The 25,045-nt window shown below is 45.3% G+C and overlaps 11 protein-coding genes across 11 annotated transcripts; 6 read left to right on the plus strand and 5 right to left on the minus strand.

The window, feature by feature from the left end:
• Positions 1-4,405: 4,405 nt before the first annotated feature.
• On the plus strand, positions 4,406-5,301 carry POJ06DRAFT_296733 (uncharacterized protein; the record flags this gene model as incomplete). The annotated part of the gene is made up of 4 exons (XM_056190569.1): positions 4,406-4,615; positions 4,659-4,864; positions 4,961-5,231; positions 5,252-5,301. Exons 1-4 carry the CDS (start codon positions 4,486-4,488, stop codon positions 5,299-5,301), a joined length of 657 nt encoding a protein of 218 aa, XP_056041640.1. The 5' UTR covers positions 4,406-4,485.
• A 3,787-nt stretch (positions 5,302-9,088) lies between these two features.
• On the minus strand, positions 9,089-12,371 carry POJ06DRAFT_213463 (uncharacterized protein). Its single transcript, XM_056185487.1, has 2 exons — positions 12,193-12,371; positions 9,089-12,140 (listed from the first exon to the last, which is right to left on the minus strand). Exon 2 carries the CDS (start codon positions 12,126-12,128, stop codon positions 9,225-9,227), a length of 2,904 nt encoding a protein of 967 aa, XP_056041641.1. The 5' UTR covers positions 12,129-12,140; positions 12,193-12,371; the 3' UTR covers positions 9,089-9,224.
• Positions 12,163-13,141, plus strand: POJ06DRAFT_146582 (uncharacterized protein). The gene has a single exon (XM_056184600.1). The coding sequence runs from the start codon at positions 12,474-12,476 to the stop codon at positions 13,074-13,076; it is 603 nt and encodes a 200-aa protein (XP_056041642.1). The 5' UTR covers positions 12,163-12,473; the 3' UTR covers positions 13,077-13,141.
• A 112-nt stretch (positions 13,142-13,253) lies between these two features.
• On the minus strand, positions 13,254-14,652 carry POJ06DRAFT_146682 (FtsJ-like methyltransferase-domain-containing protein). The gene is made up of 5 exons (XM_056184602.1): positions 14,359-14,652; positions 14,260-14,310; positions 13,847-14,199; positions 13,735-13,783; positions 13,254-13,680 (listed from the first exon to the last, which is right to left on the minus strand). Exons 1-5 carry the CDS (start codon positions 14,542-14,544, stop codon positions 13,432-13,434), a joined length of 888 nt encoding a protein of 295 aa, XP_056041643.1. The 5' UTR covers positions 14,545-14,652; the 3' UTR covers positions 13,254-13,431.
• Position 14,653: 1 nt separating this feature from the next.
• On the plus strand, positions 14,654-16,250 carry POJ06DRAFT_146635 (uncharacterized protein). Its single transcript, XM_056184601.1, has 10 exons — positions 14,654-14,862; positions 14,914-14,995; positions 15,056-15,207; positions 15,263-15,314; positions 15,367-15,454; positions 15,512-15,516; positions 15,570-15,630; positions 15,686-15,741; positions 15,794-15,904; positions 15,970-16,250. The coding sequence occupies exons 1-10, from the start codon at positions 14,745-14,747 to the stop codon at positions 16,178-16,180; spliced, it is 936 nt and encodes a 311-aa protein (XP_056041644.1). The 5' UTR covers positions 14,654-14,744; the 3' UTR covers positions 16,181-16,250.
• On the minus strand, positions 15,882-17,396 carry POJ06DRAFT_258814 (uncharacterized protein; the record flags this gene model as incomplete). The annotated part of the gene is made up of 4 exons (XM_056188298.1): positions 17,321-17,396; positions 16,956-17,257; positions 16,688-16,906; positions 15,882-16,636 (listed from the first exon to the last, which is right to left on the minus strand). Coding segments are annotated over exons 2-4 (746 nt in total), but the record flags the coding sequence as incomplete, so codon positions are not given.
• A 271-nt stretch (positions 17,397-17,667) lies between these two features.
• On the plus strand, positions 17,668-18,601 carry POJ06DRAFT_146727 (tropomyosin). Its single transcript, XM_056184603.1, has 3 exons — positions 17,668-17,802; positions 17,909-18,213; positions 18,271-18,601. Exons 1-3 carry the CDS (start codon positions 17,776-17,778, stop codon positions 18,431-18,433), a joined length of 495 nt encoding a protein of 164 aa, XP_056041646.1. The 5' UTR covers positions 17,668-17,775; the 3' UTR covers positions 18,434-18,601.
• On the minus strand, positions 18,602-20,057 carry POJ06DRAFT_146728 (uncharacterized protein). The gene has a single exon (XM_056184604.1). It carries the CDS (start codon positions 19,811-19,813, stop codon positions 18,770-18,772), a length of 1,044 nt encoding a protein of 347 aa, XP_056041647.1. The 5' UTR covers positions 19,814-20,057; the 3' UTR covers positions 18,602-18,769.
• Positions 20,058-20,913: 856 nt separating this feature from the next.
• Positions 20,914-22,606, plus strand: POJ06DRAFT_146748 (S-adenosyl-L-methionine-dependent methyltransferase). The gene is made up of 3 exons (XM_056184605.1): positions 20,914-21,544; positions 21,610-22,372; positions 22,424-22,606. Exons 1-3 carry the CDS (start codon positions 20,956-20,958, stop codon positions 22,590-22,592), a joined length of 1,521 nt encoding a protein of 506 aa, XP_056041648.1. The 5' UTR covers positions 20,914-20,955; the 3' UTR covers positions 22,593-22,606.
• Positions 22,607-22,755: 149 nt separating this feature from the next.
• On the minus strand, positions 22,756-23,845 carry POJ06DRAFT_146756 (Fcf1-domain-containing protein). The gene is made up of 4 exons (XM_056184606.1): positions 23,594-23,845; positions 23,478-23,540; positions 23,118-23,427; positions 22,756-23,048 (listed from the first exon to the last, which is right to left on the minus strand). Exons 1-4 carry the CDS (start codon positions 23,662-23,664, stop codon positions 22,920-22,922), a joined length of 573 nt encoding a protein of 190 aa, XP_056041649.1. The 5' UTR covers positions 23,665-23,845; the 3' UTR covers positions 22,756-22,919.
• Positions 23,846-24,034: 189 nt separating this feature from the next.
• On the plus strand, positions 24,035-25,027 carry POJ06DRAFT_258825 (putative U6 snRNA-associated Sm-like protein). Its single transcript, XM_056188299.1, has 6 exons — positions 24,035-24,206; positions 24,308-24,364; positions 24,464-24,502; positions 24,556-24,583; positions 24,672-24,735; positions 24,795-25,027. Exons 1-6 carry the CDS (start codon positions 24,179-24,181, stop codon positions 24,861-24,863), a joined length of 285 nt encoding a protein of 94 aa, XP_056041650.1. The 5' UTR covers positions 24,035-24,178; the 3' UTR covers positions 24,864-25,027.
• The last annotated feature ends 18 nt before the right edge of the window (positions 25,028-25,045 follow it).

Consider the following 25,045-nt stretch of genomic DNA (forward strand, 5'->3'; position numbering starts at 1 on the left):
TCTATGGCCTTTGGATATTATATTCATAAATCTTATTTGCCAGCACAGGCTTATCCGACAATTGCTGAATCACTCGCAGCGCGCACCGGAAAATAGGTCGACAGTTGGAAAGCAGGATCAACCGCTGCTGATACTGCCTTATCGGATATATTGATCCAATTTTCTGGAAAGTTAGTTAGTCACAGTCACTGATGATAAGAGAGTTCGATAGCCCCATACGGCATGGATTTCAATTCTAAGCCACGGGCCTAGGACAACGGGGCCACAACAATAGCAGACCTTCCACATGGCGGCGTCTAGTGTCCCGGTAAGTCAGCGGTCACCACGCAAGTATTAGCCAACAAAAATTGCAATTGAAACAAATTTGGACATAATTCTGAAAGCATTGTGTCACAAAATGTGTTTGCACTGGCAGCAACCAATTAATCGCGTTGGTCGCAGGATGCAGTGTAGCGCACATTCAGGAAAGTGGAGATATTCCTAAATAGCTAGAACAGTTGCGAAGTATAATCTTCAACTTGTTGTTGAGCGGTGGAAGGAGTCGAGTGCGATGTCTCTTCAGAGGAGGATAAGTTACAAAAAGACTGTTCTAGACTGTATAGCCGTCCTTTGGCTAGCGCACTCAAGTCGGACTCGGAAGCTTCCATGGCCGACCATAGATAGCATCAAAAAGGTATATAAGGCATTGTCCCGGCCCACGAATCCTCCGATCCTTCTCTCATTTGGCCGGATGCTGTAAAGTACACAAGCGCCGCTTCCAGTATCCTTCAAGTGAGATGGCTCCCAACGTGGTCCCCGGACTCCCTGAGCCAGTTCCACAGGGAAGAGACAGGTTGTCAATCACTTGTCCTGTTTGCTGCCAAATCCTCACCGGTCACAAAGGCACGCAATCTGACCTTGAGCGCAGAGGTAGGATGCGCGTGAGACTTGTATCACACGCCAAGAATCTAGCCTGAACCGACGTGGCACATCGAGAATTCCTAGATAATTACCACCTGAATAAAGCAAACGTTAAGCTGCCAGGAACTGCTCAGGAAATAACCGTGAAGTCGAAAGAAAGAGGAACTGAGGAAGCAAAGGAAGCGTAATGAGGCGGCGGCATCGGAGGTGATTACGCGGCAGAAGGCTATCAAGGCGTCCAACACCGATAACCATTGGCAGCGGTACTTGCCTGGCACCGCTATGGCAGCATCCAGGATTGTCCAAGCATGACTGACAAATCTACAAGAACGTTCGTTGCCGCCTTTGCCAGAATCGGTCTTAGCGCAACCAATGAAGAACGGGGAAAACCCGTTTGCTTGGCTTGAATCCTCCGGATTCCCTATTAGCTAGCTTCCCGGCCAGAACGAGACATAGTATACGCGAAATCAACGACCATTTGGACGCAATCACGAAAACTTGGCAGTGGGACGGAACTTTTGAGCAGTTTTCCAGAAGATAGCTGGCCGAGCAGCGTAATATGGTGCAGGCGGAAAGAGCGAAAAGGGAAGCTGTAATGCGAGACATTGTTGAGCACACTGAAAGGACAATTCTTCGCTGGCAAGGCGGAGAAGACTTGCTGACGATCTTGAGGAGTATCACCAACGACAGCGACTGACATGCCGTGCCAATCTAATTCTTGTTGATGCTGGAATCGGTTAATTGATTGTTAATAGCATTCTCGTTGGTTCGATTCATACTTATTTGCAACGATTCCCAATCTATATTGGAGACTAGCTCGTAACTAATAGACTATCATAAGTCGAGAATATTCAATGGCGGTAGAAGTAAAATTAGTATCGATTCGAGGCATCGTTGGTCGCATCGCGATGATAAGTTTGTAAGAAGGTAATCGGTCCATGGAGTTCTCGAACGATAAGATTTCCGAACCACAAATGGCGCCTCGCAAGGTATTACTACCAGCCAGGATATTCGCCCGACAGTAAGTTGACGGTTTTGGTTTTGATTAAACAGAAGTAACTAGATATTAATTAGGTGTGGGGATTTGCAGTAATATGTTAACTAGAAAAAACAGTGACCCAGAATCTCTACACGAATTGATGATCATATCAGTGCGATAGCAAGAGTCTAATATACATATCGCAACGAGTGACAATACCTTGCTCTAGGATACGAAGACATAATTAGGGCTGGACACGATATCGCCGTGTAGGCGATATACGATATCGTGCTATCGTATCCGCGGCGATACGATATCGCCAAAGGAAAATTCCTGGCGATAATTTAGGCGATACGATATGCGATATTGAAGTTGAATATCGTATCGTATCGCCGAGATTCCGCTTGATTCTCATCACGGTAAATAAAGGGCGTTGAGATGGAAAGACTAAGTATAGGGATCCGCACGGATAAGAATTTTCGTTATCCGTATCCGTATCCGTATCTGCCTAATGTCTATCCGTATCCGTATTTTTGACGGATATCCGCGGATATATCCGTTATCCGTGTATCCGTGCCGATCCCTAACTAAGTAATTACTCAATTAAGTGCACCCCAAAAGTCCCCAGCAAGATATTTTGTGAGTTACAGAGATTATATTCAATAAATTCTGCTGAACCCTCCTTGCCAACCCCTAACCCTAATTTTAATGACGTTAAACTGGTCTCAGTACTTATTCCTGCGAATTATCGCCCACTTGGCGATATCGTATCGCCCAATATCGAAGTGGGCGATAAATAGGCGATAATATCGCCAGACTTTTCTGGCCGGCGATACGATATGCGATATCCGCAAAACCCGGCGATATCGTATCGTGTCCAGCCCTAGACATAATCAATCATTGACAATTTGTATATAGGCTGAGGACTGTTCCCGAGGAAGGTGACTGACGGTATTGATCTGGGTGTCGTGAGAGTTGTACAACGGTTGACTGCCACTCCCGAGTTCTGTGTGTCAATTTGCCTCTAGGTCATTGTCATTCGGTATGTGCCAGGGAATCACCACCAAATGACAATATTCGTTTTTGGTGCGAAAGTGGTAAGGGTCAGTTGGCCAATTTTAGGGTGCGTTTGATTACCGTAATCATTTCCCACCTATTTCCTACTTATTTCCTACTTACATCCCACTTCAGTTTTCAATTATTTGTCACGTGAATTTCCTGGGTGAGGTTCCCACCGCACAAAAAAAACCTAAAAAAGGAACGTTTTCCTTGGCAAGTGCCACACTACATTTACCTCAGCCAAACTGATTGTGTGACGGGTTGACGCGTCAAATCCTCCGTTCCTGCGGTTTTGCCGGCGTGGAAGTTGGTTCCGAGGGGTGTGGAAGGTGTTCCGATGGGGTGTGGAAGTGGGTTGAAGTACGTTGTAGAGGGGGGGAAATTAGTAAGTAGAAAATAAGTGGGTTTGACCTACTTATTTTGGAAAATAATTGGGAATCCAAACGCACCCTTAGTTATTATCACCAAGTGACAATCTGTGTGGGTCACAATTAAGTGCTAATGTTCCATATGGTAGTCACTGTCACCAAGTGACCTAATGAGAATCGGCATGTTCCGATGATGGCTGCACTGTGCAGGTTCTAACTTAACTAGGGCTGTGTCGGATGCGGATATCCGCCTAATTTGACCGTATCCGCCATCCGCCATCGCAAGTTTGGCGGATTTACATCCGTCATCCGTCATCCGCCATTACAAGTTTGTCGGATCCTCATCCGCCGTCTTGTCGAATAAATCCGCCTTCCTATCCGCCTTGATCGGATAAATCTAAATGATTACACTAGCCTAATTAGGTTAGAGGATTTCCTTTGATAATTTAGCGCCAAACGTTATTTGGAAATCAAAATTCACCCGTTTTCGTTAATACGACTCTCTCACCTTAAGTAAATAAAATAGTCAGGATTACATAGACAATGTACTTGTGTACGGTGTACCGGCATCGACGATCTGCATTCTGCAAGCGCGTCGACAAGAATGTGAAGTGTTCTGCCTGAGCCGCACACATTTAACATCCCCTTGCATCATTCGCACTTCCGTTACGTCTACTTTGTCTTATTCATTCTGTACTGAGGCACGCTTAGTCAATATTACTAGTCTTACCTGGTTCCTGGTTCCATTCCGTTCCAGACTCTGTTAGATTTGCTGATATTGTCCGGTTCCTGAAGACCATTGCGTTCCAGACTCCGTTAGATTTGGTGATATTGTCCGGTTCCTGACGACCATTGTGTTCCAGACTCCGTTAGATTTGGTGATATGGTCGGGCACATGAGCGATTTGCTAAGCAAGCCGGCGTCCCGGCGAGTTGTCAGTGTTAATTTAATTGTACCTGGTACGAGAGTAATGTAATAGTTGTTGAATGTAGTCCCCCTAGTAGGACTATGGAATATGTACATATTGATAGAAGCAGCCAGAGGAGACGGGTATAAACCGACATACTTCCTCTCTCCCATCGAATAATACATCACACGATACTCATCTTTATATTCCATCTTAGCACTATTGGACGTATACTAGCCTCAAGTTTAACCTGCGCTTCCATCAGACCAGACATGGACCAAATGGATACTATGGTAACGCGAGGTAAACTCATTGACTACTTCGTTCTCAATGATGGAAACGATGAAGAAGCCCCTCTCGAAGATCGACTCGATAGCTCTCACCACCATGACTCTGGTGATAGTTTTCCTGAATCCTGATTCCGAGATCTTTCCTTCTGAGTCAGCCTCAGCAGTTGAGTCTTCACAGGAGATTCCAGATGATGCTGGCCTGACATGTCAGCCTCAGTCTTCTCGAGATATTGAGCCTTCAAAGTCCGAATCTAAGAGCTGGCAGTGTTGGGATTACTTTGATATAACTGATGTTAACCGGCCATGGATTCTCAAAAAGAGCAACATACGGAAGACGATCAATCGTGAGATCTGCTGTTCAGTATTGGACGAGAAAACTGGACAACAATGTAGCTGGAAGACAACTGATTCAAAGAGACAGAGCTCGACAAGCAATATGGTAGAGCACCTTCGAAAGCGACACTCTATTGAGGCTCAGGAACGGCCAGAGCCAGCAAAGAAACCGAAGTCTTCTATCTTAACCTACATCGGTCAGAGAGAGAAGCTCTCATCCCAGAAACTTTTGGAGAAGAATATTCTGCGGTGGATAGTAGCTGATAGGCAGCCCTTCACGACTATTGAATCGGAAGCTTTTCGTCAAATATTTCATGATATTCCGGGGATTACGCTTCCTTTTATGTCCCGTAGTGTTCTTCGCCAAAGGCTAGTGGATGACTTTGCCGCACAGCGTGCCAAGTTGAAAGAAGAGTTATTGCACACCTGCAGAACAATAGCTCTTTCTCTGGACGTGTGGACTAGCAAGAATAGTCTCCCAATTTTAGGAGTTATTGGCCACTGGCTTACCGAAGACTTCCAATATCGAGAGAAAGTGTTAGATTTTAAAGAGCTTCAGGGATCGCACAGCGGAGAGAACCTGGCGGCTGCGGTAAAAGGAACACTCAGCGAATTGGAGCTTGAGCGCAAGCTGATCACCATCACAGGCGATAACGCCAGCAACAATGAAAGCATGGTTTCAGCATTGTATGAAAGTCTTCGAAGAAAATATGGACACGAAGTTCGCTTTCGGGGCCAAGACAGCTATGTTCGTTGTTTAGCGCATATTCTCAATTTAATTGTGCAAGACATACTCCATGCTTTGAAGTCCGGTACTGCTGGAGAAGCTTGTGCAATGTGCGACAGTTTGACCAATCGAGAAACATGCTCCTTTGAGGACCAAGGTGCCCTGGCAAGGTTACGGATCCTTGCGCTATGGATTGATCGAAGCCCGCAAAGACGTCAGAAATGGAAAGAGGTGTGCAAATTTCTTGATCTGCCGGACAAATTCATTGAATACGACGTGGACACTCGCTGGAATTCAACATTTCGGATGTTGAGCGATGGCTTGCAAGCGAGGACACAAATAAACAAGTTCCTGCAGCTGCAAAGCGACCTCCCCATGCCGTGCTTCAGTGACAGTGACTGGGCTCGTCTCCGGCAGATACATGACATTCTCTCAAAATTCAACGAGCTCACCTTGTTTATCTCCAACAGGAAGCCGCAAATCAGTCTGACTGTTCCGATGTATTACGAACTCCACGAGTTACTTGAGGACGCATCGGAGCGGAGTGGAAAGTTCTCGGCAATCGACAAGGATATTGCTGACGCAGTTAAAAATGGATTGCGGAAGTACAGGAAGTATTATACCTTCATGGACGCCATCGATACTTACTACACTGCACTCATATTGGATCCTCGAGTTAAGGGTGATCTAATTCAGCAAGAGCTCCGAGACGATGACGATAGTGGTCGCCTTATCTTGCAGGCTATCCGTAATGAGCTTCACTTCACTTATCAAGTTACGGAGCCTGCGGTAACTGAACTGCATCGCGCACCGACTTATGCTGTGCACGATGATTTAGAGTCCCGGATGCTGAGCAGACTTCGTCCGGTGGACTCTCCCAAAGTTTCAGACATCGACAGATACTTCGACACTGCCCGCGTTATTGTTCCCGATACCAAAACAGCCTCATTGGCTATGCGACTGGTGGCGAAGAAACAGAGAGGAGTATCCGCAAATGTCTCTGGCTGCTAGGGACTATCTCGCCATTCCGGCATCTGAGGTATCGGTCGAGAGGATGTTCAACTCCGGCCGAGATCTGCTTGGGATACGCCGACATTCCATGAAGGCGGAGACCATGAGGATGCTCATGCTCATGGACGATAGATATAAACAGAATATGTGAGGATGGTAGTCTCGGTTACCCTGGAGAGAGAATGTGTGTGCGTTTTTGATAGTGCGTCGTTCGTTACTTTGTGGTTGTGTTTTACGGTCCGTTGACAAGGGTGTCTAGTTTCATTTAATTTCATTTCTTTCCTTTCAGATAGTAATTTTAGCTGAGTTAAAACCGCACAATCTTTAAGTACGTAATTCCGAGGAATTTAATCCATTTAAATCTCGAATACGAACCTCGAAATTCCATAGATAACTCATTCGAACAGTGCGACATAATGAATCCTTGCAGAAATCTAAGCGTTTCGAGAATATACACTTCTCAGCTACATTACAGTGAACCTTGGACCTGACCTTATATACTCCCACATTGATCTTTCCTAATTAGGAAATTATCCGCCTTATCCGCCATCCGCCGGCGGATACGGCGGATAAATATCCGCCAATTTGGGACCTGGCGGATATTTATTCGACATCCATATCCGCCGACTTAAAATGCGGCGGATATTTATTCGAGGCGGATAATTTGGCGGATAGAATCCGCCATATCCGCCCATCCGTCACAGCCCTAAACTTAACTCGTCTCTCTTAATATGCTGGGAATATCAAGCAGAACATCCGCTCTTTGTTATATAGCGGTGTCGATAGCAGTATCTCCATCAAATCGTGTGCACCCGATTGATAATGAAGACTGAAGGTGGACAAAATTGGTGGATGACTACGTCAACATGGATTATGTCATCGTGCCTTTCTGTATCGGCGGCACTCAGTTACGCTCGTCTTATTTGAGGTGGAGTGAATTACATTATTATTATCACAAATTCCAGAGATGATACGAGTAGGCTAAGCTTTGCGCCAGATTAGAGTCAACGATGCAGTTTGCAAGTCGCAACAAGGATATAAGGCTTCAGTCAGTCATGCGAATGAAGGTGTCATCACTTGTCATCCGCGGAGTGACTATATGTCTCCGACGTTTATCGATCACCACTTATCAATGAATCAGCAATGCGTGGATATAACTGTCTTGCACACTAACAGGCTCCACAGTAATAATGTTAGAACCAAGAGTGTTCATCTATCTACGTCTAAAATGGTTGCCGAAACCAAATTCCTTAATATATTGACAATAACGCTACTAAACCACAGAAAATAGTTATTTTTTGACCATAAGTCGGCCAATTTCATCTTGCGCCCAATAAATTGCAGCTTGCAATTTCTGATCCAGGACCCGTTCTTTCCTTTTCGACTCGTAATCGCAGCTTTCTGGACTACTTGATTCCCTTTGGACACTTGTAAGCGGGCTAAGGTGATATCTCTGCATGTGGAATCACTAGCACCGCTCTCTAGAAGCGTCTCACAGCATATCAGAGACAAACTACCCGGCGCATGTGTGAGAAATCTGATGCGTAATCTGCGACTTTCTCATTCTTCGACTTCATCAATGATCTGCGCAAGGATTTCCCTCTCGAGAGGTGAGACGACGCTATAGTCGTTCTTGCCAAGCTCGGGCTTTCCATTGTCGAGAGTTTTCGCAGGCTACTTGTATGTTAGAACGGAGTAAGTTAGTCGTGCTCGAGGATTCAAAAGAAGCATACCATCCTTCGCAGATTTGTGGCGCAAGTATACCGTGAGGTCCCTAAAGCGGGGAGCCCTCTGCAATGCCGTGAGAACTCCATAGAGCTCCGCTGTCTGCTTGGTGTGCTTGCCAGCGTCTGGCGCTGGCCGGAAATTTTTCTAGGAATAAACCACTTTAAACCTCTATCAACCACGGATCACATAACCCTAAAATCAATAGGGTAAGCTTGTCAATACGGATGTTGAGTACCGAATACAGAATAAATATCGGCAGACTTTTTATTTCGCCGATATATTATTCGTAACATAAAAAGTCACTGATATCGTATCGTCAACAGCCCTACTTGATTTAAATATACAAAAACTAAATAAGGTTTCCTTGTTGATAGAACGAGGAGTCTAAGGCACCCCGTGTCCAACGCCATCTTAGGTCTACGGTCTAAGCCTCCTTATGGTTGCAGGCATTGGTATCTATAGCTCCTGTAAATTAAGTAATCTCTAAGTAGATCATTAGACTATGCGGTTATCTTTGACGTTCGCGGCTCTGCAGAAGATGGGGACGAGAAGAGGCGTAACAAAGAGCAAATAAACATGTACATGGTCGGCACAATACGTGTGACATGTGGGCACAACCGTTGAAGGGCCGACGGCGGCCATTACGGTCGTGGTAAGTGCTCATATATCTTGGCAGCCATGAAATGGAATGTCGGTGTTATAGCGCGTCATTTTTGATTTGCATCTAGGGTTTGGGATGAATTGGAGTACCTCGCTCCTCGCGAGTATTATCCCAGGAATGTATCTGTGGCGTATTGCAGCTGAAAACTTACATTCATGATAAAGCGAATCATCGTAGTCATACTATATACATGAGAATTCTACTAACGAGTCTTTTCTACCCGCTTGCTTCAATCCGAAAGACTCAGGCGATCTCCAACCACTAAGCTTCAGAAGCTTTCGGTAATTCCGCTCTTGTCATCGGTCTAGATCCGCTATATTCCTGGCTGGATGCCAACATTCCTTGGCGCACTTTCTCCAGCCGCGCCTGTTCTAGCGGATTCGAGAAGATGTTGTATCCACGGATATCAAGTCGCTGCATAAGTGGTCCAATGCGCTTGACCTTTTTCCACTCTTGGGGATGCACTAAAGTAGCCCATTCTTCGACTTGCTTTCGCATATCTTCTGACTCAATGTAATTGTAGAGTACACTAATAGCGTCTCCAACTGTTGCGGATATGTCTTCACTGGAATCTGGTTCGGGTTCTGGGAGAGCTAGATCAAACATGCGCGTTGCAATCTGAAACGCTTTGTCAAAGTTCTTGGCTTCGCAGTGAGCGGCAATATAATATTTGAAATGCTCTGCCGTGAGAGGTACGGAATACTTCTCAAATTCTTCCCATAATAAATCCGCGTACCCAGCACCCGTGTGGCTTGCCACTTTCAAAAGGAGTCGTAAAGTTTCTGTATTAGGCTGATGAATAACCTCAGTAGGATGTGCAGCAGCATTAAGACGGATCTGTTGCCACAGCGTGTATGAAAGATAATCGTGGCTGGACGGTGAGCACGCCTCCAGCATCGCATTAAAAAGCTCAATGTCCGGATCTATGTTCAAATCAACTTTGTAGCAATGGAACAGTTCATTGATGCCAGACACGAAATTCCGTCGAGCAAATTGGCGGAATGCAAGTGTGTACATATCCTTCTGTGGCGGAGTATCGGTGCCTTTCCTAACATGCCTGAAGAGCTCCAGTGCTGCTTCGCAGTAGTCTAATTCACAGAAATGCCGCATAATTGGAAGGTAGGACTCGTAACTAGGAATGAAGTGGGAGTGGATGCAGCCATAAAGCATCCAAGCCACGTCTCCTGTGTATGTGTCAAGCACAGCTCGATGCAGTAAGTCGTAGAGTTCTGGAAACGCGTCTGGCAAGTACTTGTAGTATGAGTCCCCCATTTCTTCTTTCAGTAGATCTCTTAAATTTCCGACTTCTCCATGATCCACAAAGGTCTTAGCCATTGCCAGTCGCGTTGGATAGTCTACGCTGCTCACGTAAAGTCTCACTGCAACATACATCTCAACCAGCACCTCGGGATCAAAATTCTCCGCTGCTGCTAGTCCCTCTAACATGACAAAGAGAGCTTTCATGTCATCGATTTTCAAATCCCAAGTCAAACCTTCATTCACACCGCGTTTAAATACTGCGACTGCCTGTAAAGGTTTTCCCGACCTAACTCGATCGCGGATACGCATCCCTACCGCATTCGTGTCCAACTTTACATTGTACAATTCATAGAGGCCAAACACGGCGTTGCGAAAGTCTTCTGCTGATGTGCCAAATTGCGACGCTCGCATGATGCCGTTGAGTGTAGTAATATCCGTCCCATAGCCATAACTATTCATTTCTCGAAGAAGTTCATTGATTCTGGACACTTCTTGTGAGCGATATGTAACCCATTGCGCTAGAACCCGCCAAGTCTCGCCATCTAGATGAGGAAGCAACTCATCGTCTTTAAAAAACGACGCTATTCGCGCCGCGCTAGCAGTATCACCAGACACAATACACGCAGTCAGGTAGGAACGGTACAGAGCCTGGTTGTCTATCACCTCGAAAGCCGGAACCTGACTCTCATCAAATAAGACCTCTTTGGCATGGGCCATAAAAGAAACAGACTGCTCGGCTTCATAATCCTTCACGACATACCGAAACAATAGCTCATACGTATCTAGATTTGGGTGTAGCAGCATGTTTGTCTCCTCCGCGTGCAACACTACTTGATTGTAGATAGCCCATATATTGCGCTGTTCGTTTTCGATAGCTGCTTGTAGGATGACGTTAAAGGCACCAATATCCAAACAATTAGTGCAAAATAGACGCGAGACGAGGACTTCTTGAACTTTTTCATCGGAGACATTATTGATAATCGAAACCAGTGAAACTGCCATATTCTCATCCACAGACTGTAATATCCGGAGAAGTTCATTATATGCAATTAGCATTTCCTTGTCTGCCTTATTTCGCGAGAGAAGCAAGACAAAGAGCATAAACTGTTCTTGCGCCTCTTTTTCTCCCGTCGTCATCCTCATCAGTTCTTGGAACACTTTCCGTCCAAGCTCGACATGATACTGCGACGAATGTTCATATCGCACAATATGTTGTAGCAATTTGTTCAGCTCTTCCCGGTTAAAGCGCTGCCGCGGAATATCTGCGGAACGGATAATAACCGTCTCGTCAGAGTCCGCAAAATTTCCAATTTTTGGTGTATACAAAATTTTCCATGCTTCGTCTATTAGACGAACATGGACAACTGGTAGTTCTTCCTTCGCCAAACGCGGCAGCAGGTCGTCCACTGCAGTTTTCAGTTGGAATTCGATGTCATGTAATTCACTAGTCTCCTCCCCAGGAGCGACCTCCGTCTTAACCTTCCGAATTAAATTGCTCAGTAGCTGTAAGCTTTCCCATTCAGTATCAGGTTCGTATCCCTGAGGAACTCCTGCGGTTCTTCGAGTCTCCCACGGTCCGCTCGCCGTGTTCCCACGCAGAAAAAGGCGCCTCACTATCTTTTGAAGCCAAAACTCATTTGAATAAATCTGAGAATCCCGACCTGTGCTATCAAACGGTGGCGATTCCTTTGAATCTTGAGACGTTCCATAACCACGACAGGAATTTATTGCCAACGAAGTGATTCGAGATCTAGTAACAGAAGATCGTAGCGACTCTAGAGGGATAGTGTAGTTCGCGTGACCGAAATTGATACGAGAAACTCGCCGTAAATGTCGCAGCTCACTGCACTCGGAATAATACATGGCCCTTCCGCATGCTGTTATTCCGTTCCTCATCATGCACATCAAGAATGCAACCTCTCGAATCGGTTAGGATCCTGGACTAATCGCTAGCTCGCGAGGTACATACCTTGTGGATTAATAGGCAAACCACTTATCAGATCATTGTAGCTATCACACTCTACCAAACCGGTGACGCCATTTCGAATATTACTGCCTCCAAAAGTGCGAAATGACAATGCAATTCCAAATATATTTTTGTGGGTTAATAAAGCAGGTGCATACATCCTGAGTCCCAACGAGCTATCAAGAGAAACTTTAAATTTTCAAATCAGACCAATCGAGACCAATCGATTGCCTTGGCACTAATATCACCTTCAAACCGTTTCATCTCACTACAATTAAATATTCATGTCTAAGGATTTGGAAAGTATCAATGCGGATATTCAGTCGTCTATAGACGGCTCAACCTCTAGTGTCGGCCAAAGCCCAAGAATCTGTGCAATTTGCAAGAGAGCGTACGGAAAGTATTCCTGCCCACGGTGCCGACAGCTTTATTGCTCGTTAGCATGTTACAAGTCTAAAGCGCATCAAACGTGCTCTGCCTCTTTTTATCTCGATAACGTCCAGGAGGCAACACAAGCAGTCTTTACGGAAGGTGCATCGTCACAGCTGGCGACGAGCGAGAAACGGCGACTTCTAGAACTCGTCAATGGATATGAAATCGAAGCTCAGGAGCGCCCGCTAGGCGATTTTGAAGGTTTCGTGAAGAATAAGTCTGAGCTGAGGCTACCGTCCGGTGTGATTAGACGTCCACACTCAGCTGAAGATAAGTACTACCGCTGGATCGAGGGAGAACAACAGAGATGGAAAATTGATCTCGAAGAGCGAATGACGGACTTAGATCTAGAATCCGCCGATTTTGAAGAAATTTGGAAACGACTTACCATGCACGAGCAGGCAGATTTCATAAGGCTTGTTCAGGAGCATGAACGGCATGCTCATGAGGAATGATAAGACCGTTATGTTGCATATCTCGTTCAGATTTTCTCAGATTTTCTTATCCTACATTATTAAGTTGACATTTATCCTATGTCCGACTATTCAAGATCCCTAGACAACTATGCCGAAATTAAACTGTCCTCAATCCCCATGATTGTTGGTCTGACATGGATCTGCCCGTAAATGGAAAGACACAGAATTGCATGGCGCGTTCCATGCAAAATATCTACACACGTATAGTTTGTCGCGTGGTATCATCATGGGATTGCTCCGGATTAAATTGATTTCCCAGAAAGATTTATTACAACCCGATGCACTGAACACAATACTGCACCATTGAGCCGTAAAAGTCGTCACGACCATCATCTTAGTAATCATACAGGTCTCCATATAGATCTTGCTTGGTTACACCTTCCTTGAGTGTTTTGGACACAAAGTATTGCTCCCGGGACTCGCTTCTCGATGCTCGTGGTTTCTCGCGCTTAACGATGTCAAACGCTTTTCGCAACCGCCGCTCCAGGTCGACGTCTTCTACTCCAGAATAGAATTTGCAGATGAAGTGACCTCCTCTCTTCAAAGTATCGACTGCGAATGCTAGGGCGGAATTACAGAGATCCTACTGCCACGTGAGTTTGTCGTTAGAGCACTAGAAATTATCACAGTAACATACCATACTAAGAGCATGGTCTCGAAACGAATTTCCAGAAGTATTGGCCATCCTAAGAAATGGTTTACTCAATGTCCTTGACCAGAAAACAAAACGCGGGGGCCAGGGCTCTGACATGTCACTTAACACTACATCAACCACTCGTACTCCTGCACTGGTGTTTGCTGATCGCCTTGTATTATCTACTCCTTCGTGGCTAGATGCAGACAACTCGCTCTGGCGTTCCAAATCAATATAGCTGACTTCTTCTCCTGCCGCTCCGAGGGCATCTCGATCGATTGGTCTTCCCAGAGAGTCCTCTGACAGAAATGCTTTCACTTCTCTTTGTGTTTCCATGTGAAGGAAGTTTCCTTGTATTGCCGATGCGCCTTTAGGTGGCATGCATGGCAGGATGTCTATTCCAAGTATTCTTCCTTTACGTCCTGTCCGGTCGACTGCGACTTGAGTCCATGATCCTGGTGCAAAGCCCTAGTATTGGATTAATAGGAATCTGGAAGTAATCGAATTCCAATACAGAACTTAACTAACCAAATCTACCACAGTCTGTCCATGCCGAAAAATGTGGTGATTGTGGTCAATCTAATGACTGGTTACTCCTCTTCGGTGATCCTAAGTTAATTGGACTACCTCTAACAGCTTGAATGCCGCACGGCTTTTCAAATTTCGGAGAGTCGCCTCTCGTGAGTATGGATCTCTTCTCTGCCGAGTAGTCCACCTCTTGGAGCTGCCTGAACTTGAAAAACGAACGATCTCATGAAAGCCAGACGGTATCGGACCGCTACGTAATAAACGGAGTCGACTAATGCACTCCATGATGACAAAGCTAGTTACTTCGAGATGATGCCGTGATTCCTGACCAAATGTGAAGGAAACATAACCCTACCCATAGATATCACCCCTAAACCGCAGTGTGGTGAATTCGCAACTTGTACTACGTTCAAGCCAAACATTTGATACCTAAGAATATCTAGTGATTATTAGTGAACTTCAAACTATAGTACTATTGTCTAGCCATGGCCACAGAGACTAGGCATCCCACAGTCATGGTTACTGGAGCTACTGGTCTACTTGGACGAGAGATCGTCAAGAAGTTTGAGGACTATGGATCAAACTGGAACGTAATCGGAACCGGTATGCAAAATGAAATCTATCTTGATCGGGCGTACTTATCTTTATCTGTAGGATTCTCTCGATCCTCGCCGCAAACCCATTTCCTAGACTTAACTGACACTGCTCAAGTGGCTCAATTTATTCGGACAACAGGGTGGGATTGAACATTAATTTATCATACATTCGTCGCAGCATGTGTGCTAAATCCAATTAGGCCGGCTATTTTAATACACTCGGCCGCAGAGCGGAGGCCAGATGTTGCTGCCAGTAATCCGGATCAGGTTATAAAACTTAACGTGCTGGTCACCAAGTTCTTGGCTGAACTTACGGCCGAGATGGACATTTCATTTATTTACGTATCTACTGGTGAAACAAAAATGTGGTTTGAGTCTTGTTCCTTTATGCTGACACTGGTTATAAGATTACGTTTTCGATGGAACAAGCCCACCATATGAGCCTGATGACGAGCCAAAGTATGACTACACTTGAAACCGCTGTAGTGGGTGATATGAGCTAATGGCGAAGTCCTACGAACCTTTACGGCATCACCAAGCGCAAAGGAGAGCTGGAGGCGTTGAAGCATAATAAAAAGTCTCTAATTTTTCGAGTGCCTGTACGTCATCATGCTCCGGATTGTGAAAGATTGCTAACGTCATATTCTGAAATTTAGGTTTTGTAAGATAACTAGTCCGATGATTACTTTATAACGCATTTCTAACTCACTAGAGGTACGGAGAAGTTGAAAAGATGTCAGAGTCCGCCATCAACATTCTGGTTGAGATAACGTTAGTATGTTACGTTGATAGTTTAACTCTGGGTGACTGGTTTTGCTAAAACGGTTTAGAACGCCAATCAGGCAACAGAGGTTGAAATGGATAACTGGCAAATTCGTTATCCGACGTATGTTGCGCCCGTTCAGATTTCCTGCATCAATAATTGACCCGTACCGTAGCAATACCGAAGATATCGGCCGTGTCTTAAAAGACTTATCAGATCTTATACTTAATGCAAAAACGAAGATCCCGTCGATTCTGCATTTCAGTGCCAGTCAAAAATACACCAAGTAAGACATTAGAATTTGGATCCTGAATCGGAATTTTATAGTCTGATTATAATATTCGTCATTAGATACGAGATCTGCCAGCTATTCGGAGAGCTACTTGGTGTCCCTACAACTCACTTGAAAAAGATAGACATAGTCAACAACACTGGCAGTAAGGTCAATAGGCCCCACGATTGCTGTCTGTCCAACAAAAGGTTGATGGAATTGGGAATCGATGTAAGCACTGTCGACTTCGTTGCTTGGTGGAGAAAACGTTTACTTCCCCCCCGCCGGTAGCTGTCTAGCTGCCAAATGCTCGTTTGTAATTAGCCCATAATTCTGTACTTAGTGCCAGTAATCTATATTCGCTGCTTCTTTTATTAATACAGTATCATCGAGATGTGTTCCACAGAGCACATTCAATCCCATGACATTCTCAATTATCTGACAAGATCTGCAAATTGTCTTCCAGTTTCTGTCCAAGCTCTTCCCATTGTATGGCGTCACCATCGAACGTCAACGGCTTCTCAAAATCTCGAAGCCCATCTTGATCTGGAAGCAAAAAGTCAATTTCATTTGGTATATGGTCATTATCCGGATTATCAAATATCCCATTTAGTTTCTGTTCCATTCTAGTCAATCCATTCTTGTCTCTGGGGTAATGATAATCCGCTATAGTACTTCCGTCGTTAAGAATATCGCGCAACGCATTGAGATCTAATGGTTCGTAATCATCGGGAATAAACGCTGGCACTGTCAACAAGTGTTAGTCTTAAAAGCATACTTTCAAAAAGACAAACTCACCTTCGACTCGAGGAGGCATGTACTCTATTTCAGGCACATCCTCTGCAACTGCTTCGACCGGTGCTACAGTAATCTGTTTTGTACTATCTGGCTTTATTGTCTGCTTGATTCGCCGTCGACCAGACGTCTGTCTCAGAATAGGTTTCTGCGATTTAGTCTCCATAGTCATAGCGTTTAATCGAGCATTTGTATCTTTGCCGCCTAACGGAACCCGTTTCTCTATTCGCCGAGTTAGAACTTGTCAGTGTAGTATTCGAATGTACAGTACCATTGGGGGTCTTAAATGGGGTCTTGAATTTCGTCCCTCCATCTGCGACGGAGATTTTCCCGGTATGGTGCATGTTACTATTTTCCTTCGTCTTTGCTGCGAATGGTGTCCTCCCGCCGCCTGCCCTTTTTGCAAATGTCGTTTTCGGCACCGCCTTCTGCGGACCGGCATGTCCGACCGTATTGTTCTCTTTGTCCTGGAATATCGTCGTCATTCAATTGAGTCAATATAATAATGCGTCACGTGTCGGTTAGAAATGGCAATTTAAGCATGAGTAAGTAGAAAGTAGAGCTCTTGGCTAGCTAGCTATATTAGATACCGATCGCTAAGTCGCGGTTGTTTACTTGTCGTGTCCGGGTAACTACCTAGTTTAGCTGCGCAATAGCTACCAAAGCATCGCATTTAACTTTTCCTTAAACACAGAAAGCATTATAATCAGTGTAAATTTGCATTAAGTCCCTATTCTAATCATCTAAGAGCACGTAAATGGAAATTGGGCATTGACAACCGCATGACTGTAATCAAGTTCGGCAAGTACGGTTCGTCCGGGTATTCTCTCGTTTCCGGGACAACGCCAAGAGGCTGATCGATGCTGTGCTCCCATTTTTATCGGCGAGTTCTTTTAACGTTTTTTATTATGGGGCTCGTTTAGTGCTACCGCAGCATCGAGACTTTACATAGAATACGTCCGCCGTCCTGCTTGCATACGTGTCTCTTAGCATCATCTTCTGTTTGCCATCAAATTTCCGCGCCGCGTTAATCGTTAATCATTAGAATTGAGAGTTTCGATATCTAACTTTTCGTAAGAAATATACTTGCAATGTCTATGATGGACAAGCTTAAGGAGGTAAGGGGATTACGCGTCCCTCACAGAATCCGTGACCCTCCCGTCCGGAATTGCGTGGTCTTTATCAGGTCTTGAGTCTATTGCTAACTCGAAATATTTAAAACAGAGAATCAGCACTCTCAGGCTGGAGGCTGAAAGTGCTCAGGACAAGGCTGACGAGGCTCTGTCGCGTGTTAAGGGTCTGGAGCAAGACCTCCTTTCGAAGGAACAGGAGATCACGTCTTTGAGCCACAAGAACACTCTACTCGAGGAGGAAGTAGAGAAGCTAGAGAAACAATTGGCTGAAGCTAAGGCTGCTGCCGAAGATGGTGCTGCTCATGGCACCGCTAACGAGTCTCTGACCCGGAAGATAAGCCAGCTCGAGGAAGAGTTGGAAGTCGCCGACAAGAACTTGCGGGAAACCACCGAGAAGTATGTCTGATCTATTGGTATTCTTTATCGGAGAGCGTTACTGATTGGTATTTTTAGGTTGCGCGTGACTGACGTCAAGGCCGAGCAGTATGAACGCAAGGTTTCAAGTCTTGAAGCCGAGTGTGAATCATGGGAGAAGAAATACGAGGAGATGTCCGCTAAGTACAACGAGGCGAAGACTGAACTTGAGGAGATAAATAAGCAACTGGAGTCATTCTAACCGAACGATGTATCCAGGTATTCATGTTGTTAGTTGTGTCCCGATGGGATGGGCTATTAATGAGGTTGACGCATCCAATACATGCAGTTACGATGTTATACGAGGATATATTTGTTAGCTACGATTGAATGTTACGTTTTGATCTATTATATCTGCGTTGGACAGGTAACTGACTGTGGGAATCGTGTAAGAAATACTTCGTCACAAAACACAATCCACATGCATTGTTCGAACGCCGTTATATACACCGTTACATAAATATGAATCGTCCTTACCCAACATTGACCGATCGACTCTTGCCTGACTTGTTCTACTTCAACTTTTCCACTATTCAATTTAACTTCTATCGTTGTCTAAGAGGTCATCCAAATATGCGCTGGGCACACGTTGACCTTGTTGAGGGACGGCAAGATTCGATGTTGTACGTAAAGCTCCTCCGGGACTCGGCGCTCGCTGATTCTGCGGAACTGACGAATATCTCGCTGAGAGACTTGCGCTCGATGATGCCCCATTACTCATGCCGTAATAGCCAGCGGGAAGATACGTAGAGCTTCTGTTCGTACCGATGCCAGATGAGGCATTACCCATCGGGGCTGACATGCCCATAGCGCCCGCGGTTGGCGAATAGAATGTCGAAGTGTTAAAAGACGGACCGGTCCGTGGTATACCAATATCGTCATATGCGCTTATAGGCCTCGCATTATTCATGGCACGACCAGTTGATGTAAGCTGATCAAGCGACATCGAGCTACCAGCACCGGTACCATAAAACCCTCCTGCGTTTTGCCGCTTGTTTCCAAAGAAACCTCCACGTCTAGTCGCCGTATTTTTGGATTCGGACGCGTATGCCGCAGCAGAGGCCTTCAGAGAATTGTGCAAAGAATAGGCAACCAGCCCTCGCCATCCTAGAATTGCAAGCGCAATCCCACCTATGACAGATCCAACTGCAATAAAGACCGTGCCTTCCGGCGCGTTAGATTCCTTCAAAAATGGATTGTTACTGGTAACTGGAATGATTGGCGTAGGGTAGATGATAGTGGTAGAGCTTGTCGTGCTAGGACTAATTGTCGGCAAGTTACCTGTAGATGTGCCATCGTTGAGAGAATTGGTACGTGTGATGGAAACTACTCTGTTGGTGCCAGAAGACGATGCCGAAGCAAGTGCATTGACCGTTCCGCCATCTGTTGTAACTATTGTCGAGCTTACCGAGGAAAATGACGAGGTAGCTACTGATATACTTGCGTCTTCGGTCGATGTTGCTTTCGTCCCGGAGGTGTCGGAATTATCAACTGTAGTGGAGTCCGCTCCAGATGACGATGCCGCGAGAACACGTCCGCAGAAGCAGACCAATAGCAATAAGACCAATATCAATCGTCCCATAGCCTAATGTATTGTCCGAGGATGTGCCTGTCTTTTCCTATGTCTTCTCACTAAAATCGAGAACCAGTCAACGCCGATTCCTCTCCGTGTGCGATTCCAAAGACTCACCTTCACGCGAAGATAGCTCCACGAGGAAAAGCTAAAGTAGGCTGCCGCTACAGTGAACGTGGAAAGCGGTCGTAGCATATAACGGAGTGACGAACGATGCCGGCCGAAGAGTGAAGGGGCTCAAGATAAACAATCGCCGGCAGCTATGCTTGTCCCGCCCAAGGCTATTTTTGGTTTATGATGACCCTTGACCACCGCTCACAGGAACAAGGTTGGAGTTCGAGACGAAACCCTACTCCATACAATATCAAAACGAAACCATCGAAATCGACGACATTATTTAGGGTACGTGCGCTGCAAACGCGCCTATAGCACGAGAAGGTTAGGGTTATCCAATTACCCGTCAGGGATGCACACTTGTATTATAGACGGCCGACCAGACATACAAAGTTAGCAAGAAATACAACAAAAATGTCTGGTGGTTACGCCCTGCCATGGGTCACAAGCAACAACGGCCAGCTCCTTGGAGCTGGCCTCTCATATGTATATATGTATATATATATACAGACAAATAACAGGAACATAATAGTGATAGAGAAAATTCTGACACCGTTCCTTATTCCCCGTGATTAATTTGCATGAATAGCCGAGCCGAGCGTCACTATCATCACAGTGGGGCTTGTGCCACGGATGCTATATAATTTGGTGTTAGTTATCGTGTTAACGGCTTTCCCATAATTACTCAGATTGAGGCGTTGGTACTTTGGACTCTCCTTCAAAAATGTAGTGCGACATTCGGCATTCGGCTGGCCGAATGGCCTAAGTCGTCACAGGAGTTAGGGCAGAATACCCTACAATGTGCACCGAACTTTCTGTGGCTTGTTAGGCCGCCATGTCCGTGCTGTAGGTGACGCGCCTCGGCGCGACGCGCTCCTGGCATCAATGGGGACGGATACGGTGCTAAAGCAACAAGATTGCGGCGTCGGCCGGGTAAACGTTTGCGAGTTGGATCCACCTTTATACAGCTTAATTTCCCTTTTCTCTCATACAGGCAGCCATTACTGTCATTTCCGGTTGAGGATATTTTATCAATCATGGCTGAGGTGCCCGTGACATTGCCTTTCGAGTACATCAAGACGCCTGCAGCTGCGTCCGCTCCCCTTCCAGGGAATTCGTCCGGTGTGCGGACGACGGCCTATGCTGCCATCAAGAATGCTCCATTGCCGGCCGAGGGACCCAGCTCGAAGCATTTCAATAACAAGATTTTGCTTGCATTGTTGGTTATTATTCCATATTACTTCACCAATAAGTTTCGCGGTGGGTTCAAAACATTTGTCTTCTTTTGCATTGTTTTTGCCATCCCAATTCTCGCATCTTTCTGGACGGTCGCTTCCAGTTTCTCGCCTCGGCTAAACAACAAGGCTAAACTGCCTAACAATGGCGTTGAGCACTACCTCGAATTCCACGATGAGCAGGACAAGTTAAAGTACTCCGGCTCCAACAAGATCCCTATGGAAACTTTTCATGAGCTTTATTTCGATGGAAAAGTCTCGTTCAAGGGCGACGCCCTCGATATCCTAGAATATAGACATGATTGGGCTAGCTTTCGTTTCACCCTCTCGCTCTATAAATATTTTTTGACCGGAATGATTCCTGAAGTAATCATGCATACTCGATCGCAGGGTTGGTGATCTTTTTATCGCTCCGTAGCTGGGATAAGCGAGCATGCCTCTGACTTGTTTGTGTAGATGAGGAGCAGGTTCGCGACCATTATGACCGGGGTGACGATTTCTATGGTTGGTTCCTTGGTCCCCGCATGGTTTACACGTCTGGTATTGTCAGCGATATCAACCGAGAGGAAACTTTAGAGGAATTGCAGGACAACAAACTGCGAATTGTATGCGAAAAGTTGCAGCTGAGGGATGGTGAGAAGCTCCTGGACCTTGGTTGTGGCTGGGGTACTCTTGCGAATTTTGCGTCTACCCAGTATGGCGCTCATGTTACCGGTATCACTCTCGGTAAGAATCAGACCAAGTGGGGAAACGCGCGTTTGGCCGAGTCTGGTATTTCACCCGAGCAGAGCAAGATCTTGTGCTTGGACTATCGTGACACCCCATTACCCGCTACTGGGAAGTACGATAAGATTTCTTGTCTCGAGATGGCCGAACACGTCGGTGTCCGTAAATTTCATACGTTCTTGACTCAAGTGTATGACATGCTTGAAGACGATGGTATATTTATTCTCCAGATTGCTGGTCTCCGCAAGTACTGGCAGTACGAAGATCTTGTCTGGGGTTTATTCATGAACAAATACATCTTTCCAGGTGCGGACGCGTCGACTCCTCTTGGCTTTGTGATCGACAGTCTCGAGGGAGCTGGCTTTGAAATTGCAAGCGTTGATACTATCGGCGTGCACTACTCAGCCACGCTTTGGCGATGGTATAGAAATTGGATCGGAAACAAGGAGAAAGTAGAAGCCAAATATGGAAAGAGATGGTACAGGATCTGGGAGTATGTCCATCAGCTGTTTACAATTTGTGGATTGTATGCTAATGTACATAGATACTTCTTGGCTTATTCGACTATTGTCTCTCGCCAGGGAGGCGCCAGCTGCTTCCAGATTGTTCTCCGCAAGAATTTGAACGCTTATCATCGCGTGGAAGACATTCCTGCACAGTTCGGACTGAAGGTTCCTCAGCCTCCTACTGGCAATAAGTGGGTCAGGGAGTAGTAGTCTTGTTAAGATAGAGATTGCCAGTCAAGGGCGGTCGTATATAAAATATATGTGTGTAGTAGATGTATGACATGATTGAAGTGTAAGTAATGTTAAAATGTGTGTTAGGTGTGCTAGTATTTGCAAGGTCACGTGGTTATTTGTAGGATATGCCTTGACTCTCAAATATAACTGTTTCCAATCCCTCATATGTCGATAGCAAGTAATTCAATCAATCCCAGTTCCAAGTATGATACAACAACTACAAATTTTTAATGCGTGAAATCCTACCCTACCGTGTAATGTGTAATCGTCTCCCGTAATATGCGGACTCGTTTATAGCCATTAGAAAGTGTCCGGAAGCCTCTCGACAACATACGAATGAGAGCCCACGCTTAATATCGGAACACCGGGAATTTTCCGTATCCGGCGCTTCAGATCAGCGTCATTGGTCGCCACAATGTAACATTTATGCTATGATAGCCATTAGCCTTTTCGCCTCATGCCAGGGTTGTTTGTATCGCCGCCGGATGATTTACATACCTGCATCACTCTAGCTACCAAGCAATCATCAGCATATGTCCCCTTATGTGAGCACTTCACGCGTTCGACCTGCTCATCTCTCGCCAGTCGTAATGCAATGCGATAGCGAGGGCCAAGTTTCTCTAGTTCCGCCATCACGCAATCGGTGATCATAGGGATACATTTAGCATACAGAGCATCCATCATACCGCGAAATAAATCAATTTTCTTCTGAATACTGAAATTTATAAAATTTGTGTCGATAAGAACCTGGTAAGGAGGCGAGAGAGATTGGTTGAACTGGAAGAATAACGCTGAAGATATTTGTGGGCTACCTTATTAGCAAAAAGAACATAGCCTCTAAAAATCACAGCAACGTACATCTCTTTGACTAACTCAGGATCCTTTTTCTTTGTAAGTTCTGTAGACTTGGTCGGTGAATTCCTACATTTGACTCGTTAGCAATGACGTGCGGATTCATAGAGCATATCACTTACTTCTTCGCCTCTTTGCTAGATATAACTCGCTTTACAGCGGCAAATTTCCTCGTTTTCTTCGCTTTTCCCATAGTGCAATAATCTGGAGATTACTAGTTTTAGCAGCAAACCTAGGCATTTCTACGACATGTAAATTGGACAGAGAAAGTTTGTCGATTTACCCTAACCCCACGCGGTTCTGCGACCGACCGTTCTAGTATCTTACTGCAAGTTCTCACAACATATTGATATTAGCACCAGAAAAAAGTTAAGTATTTGAGTGCTCGGACTACGACGGGAAATTAATTCACTTTCTATCGCAATTGATTTTGGATATCTCCACCAAAAGTTGCGAAAACTCTAATACCTTTGGCATATATGCCTAGTCATTACTCGAGTATGCCTTAATTGGAAGTAAATTTCGGTACGGAAATAGTGCTTTCGCAGTCATCCGGACGGCTCAATAATATAACATTTTAAAGACGGTAGATTCCCTTTAACCCACATCTTTATCCACTTGAACTGATCTACCACAGTCCGTTACTGGAATCAAACGATTTGTAACAGTGATCTCGTGTATCTGAGACCACAAGTGTACCGCCTATTATGTCTACGTCACAGCTTCTTCCACTAGGTTCGTGTAGTATTATTTTCCTCTACTTATGTCCTTTCTATGGCATTGAGAAAGATTTCGCTACCAATTACATTAAATGAGCTAATGGTCTTTGTTGACAGAGCTCGTGGATAAGTGCGTTGGTTCAAGAATTTGGGTAGTTATGAAGGCCGACCGAGGTGCGTTAGGTGATGGGAGTCGGGATAGCATGATCTCTGCGTCGATCCCTCTTCCCAGGCAGTTTTGATGCAAGAATAAGTCTGATGCATTTGGATTAGAATTCAGTGGCACTCTTCTTGGCTTCGATGATTTTGTCAGTAAGTTCATTTTACGAGTACCGCTAATCGATAGCAGTTCTGACGGCTTGTAGATATGGTCCTAGAAGATGTGACCGAATAGTACGTAAGCGACGGCCGCGGTTCATGATGTTATGACAGGGGTTTTGGCTTCAAATGGGCTGGCAGACCGGGTGCTAACTTCGCGAAGTGACAATCTTGGAAATCAGACTCATCTACCAAAAATTCTGCTAAATGGAAACAATATTTGCATGGTATGTCCTTTACTACGCAGTACTTACTGTTGGAATTGTAAACTAATTTTTGGATCTAGTTGATTCCCGGAGGTGAGCCTGGCGGTGAAGCCGGAGAAGAACCAGGAGCGCAAACGGCCTCGGAGTAGTGGTCGACAAATCATGGAAGCAAAAATACTGTCACGCCACTGCAATATCCTCTGCGGTCATTTGGCTGGATATTAAAGGGCAGGGGCAATAAGATGTACTTTTAGAGACGGTATTATGTACGATAGAATGCTAATGGTATGAATAAATCTGATACACAGCTCTATTGACTGTACAATATCCA

Source organism: Lipomyces tetrasporus, assembly GCF_029532465.1.
Source record: "Lipomyces tetrasporus strain NRRL Y-64009 chromosome Unknown POJ06scaffold_9, whole genome shotgun sequence".
Classification (NCBI taxonomy): domain Eukaryota; kingdom Fungi; phylum Ascomycota; class Lipomycetes; order Lipomycetales; family Lipomycetaceae; genus Lipomyces; species Lipomyces tetrasporus.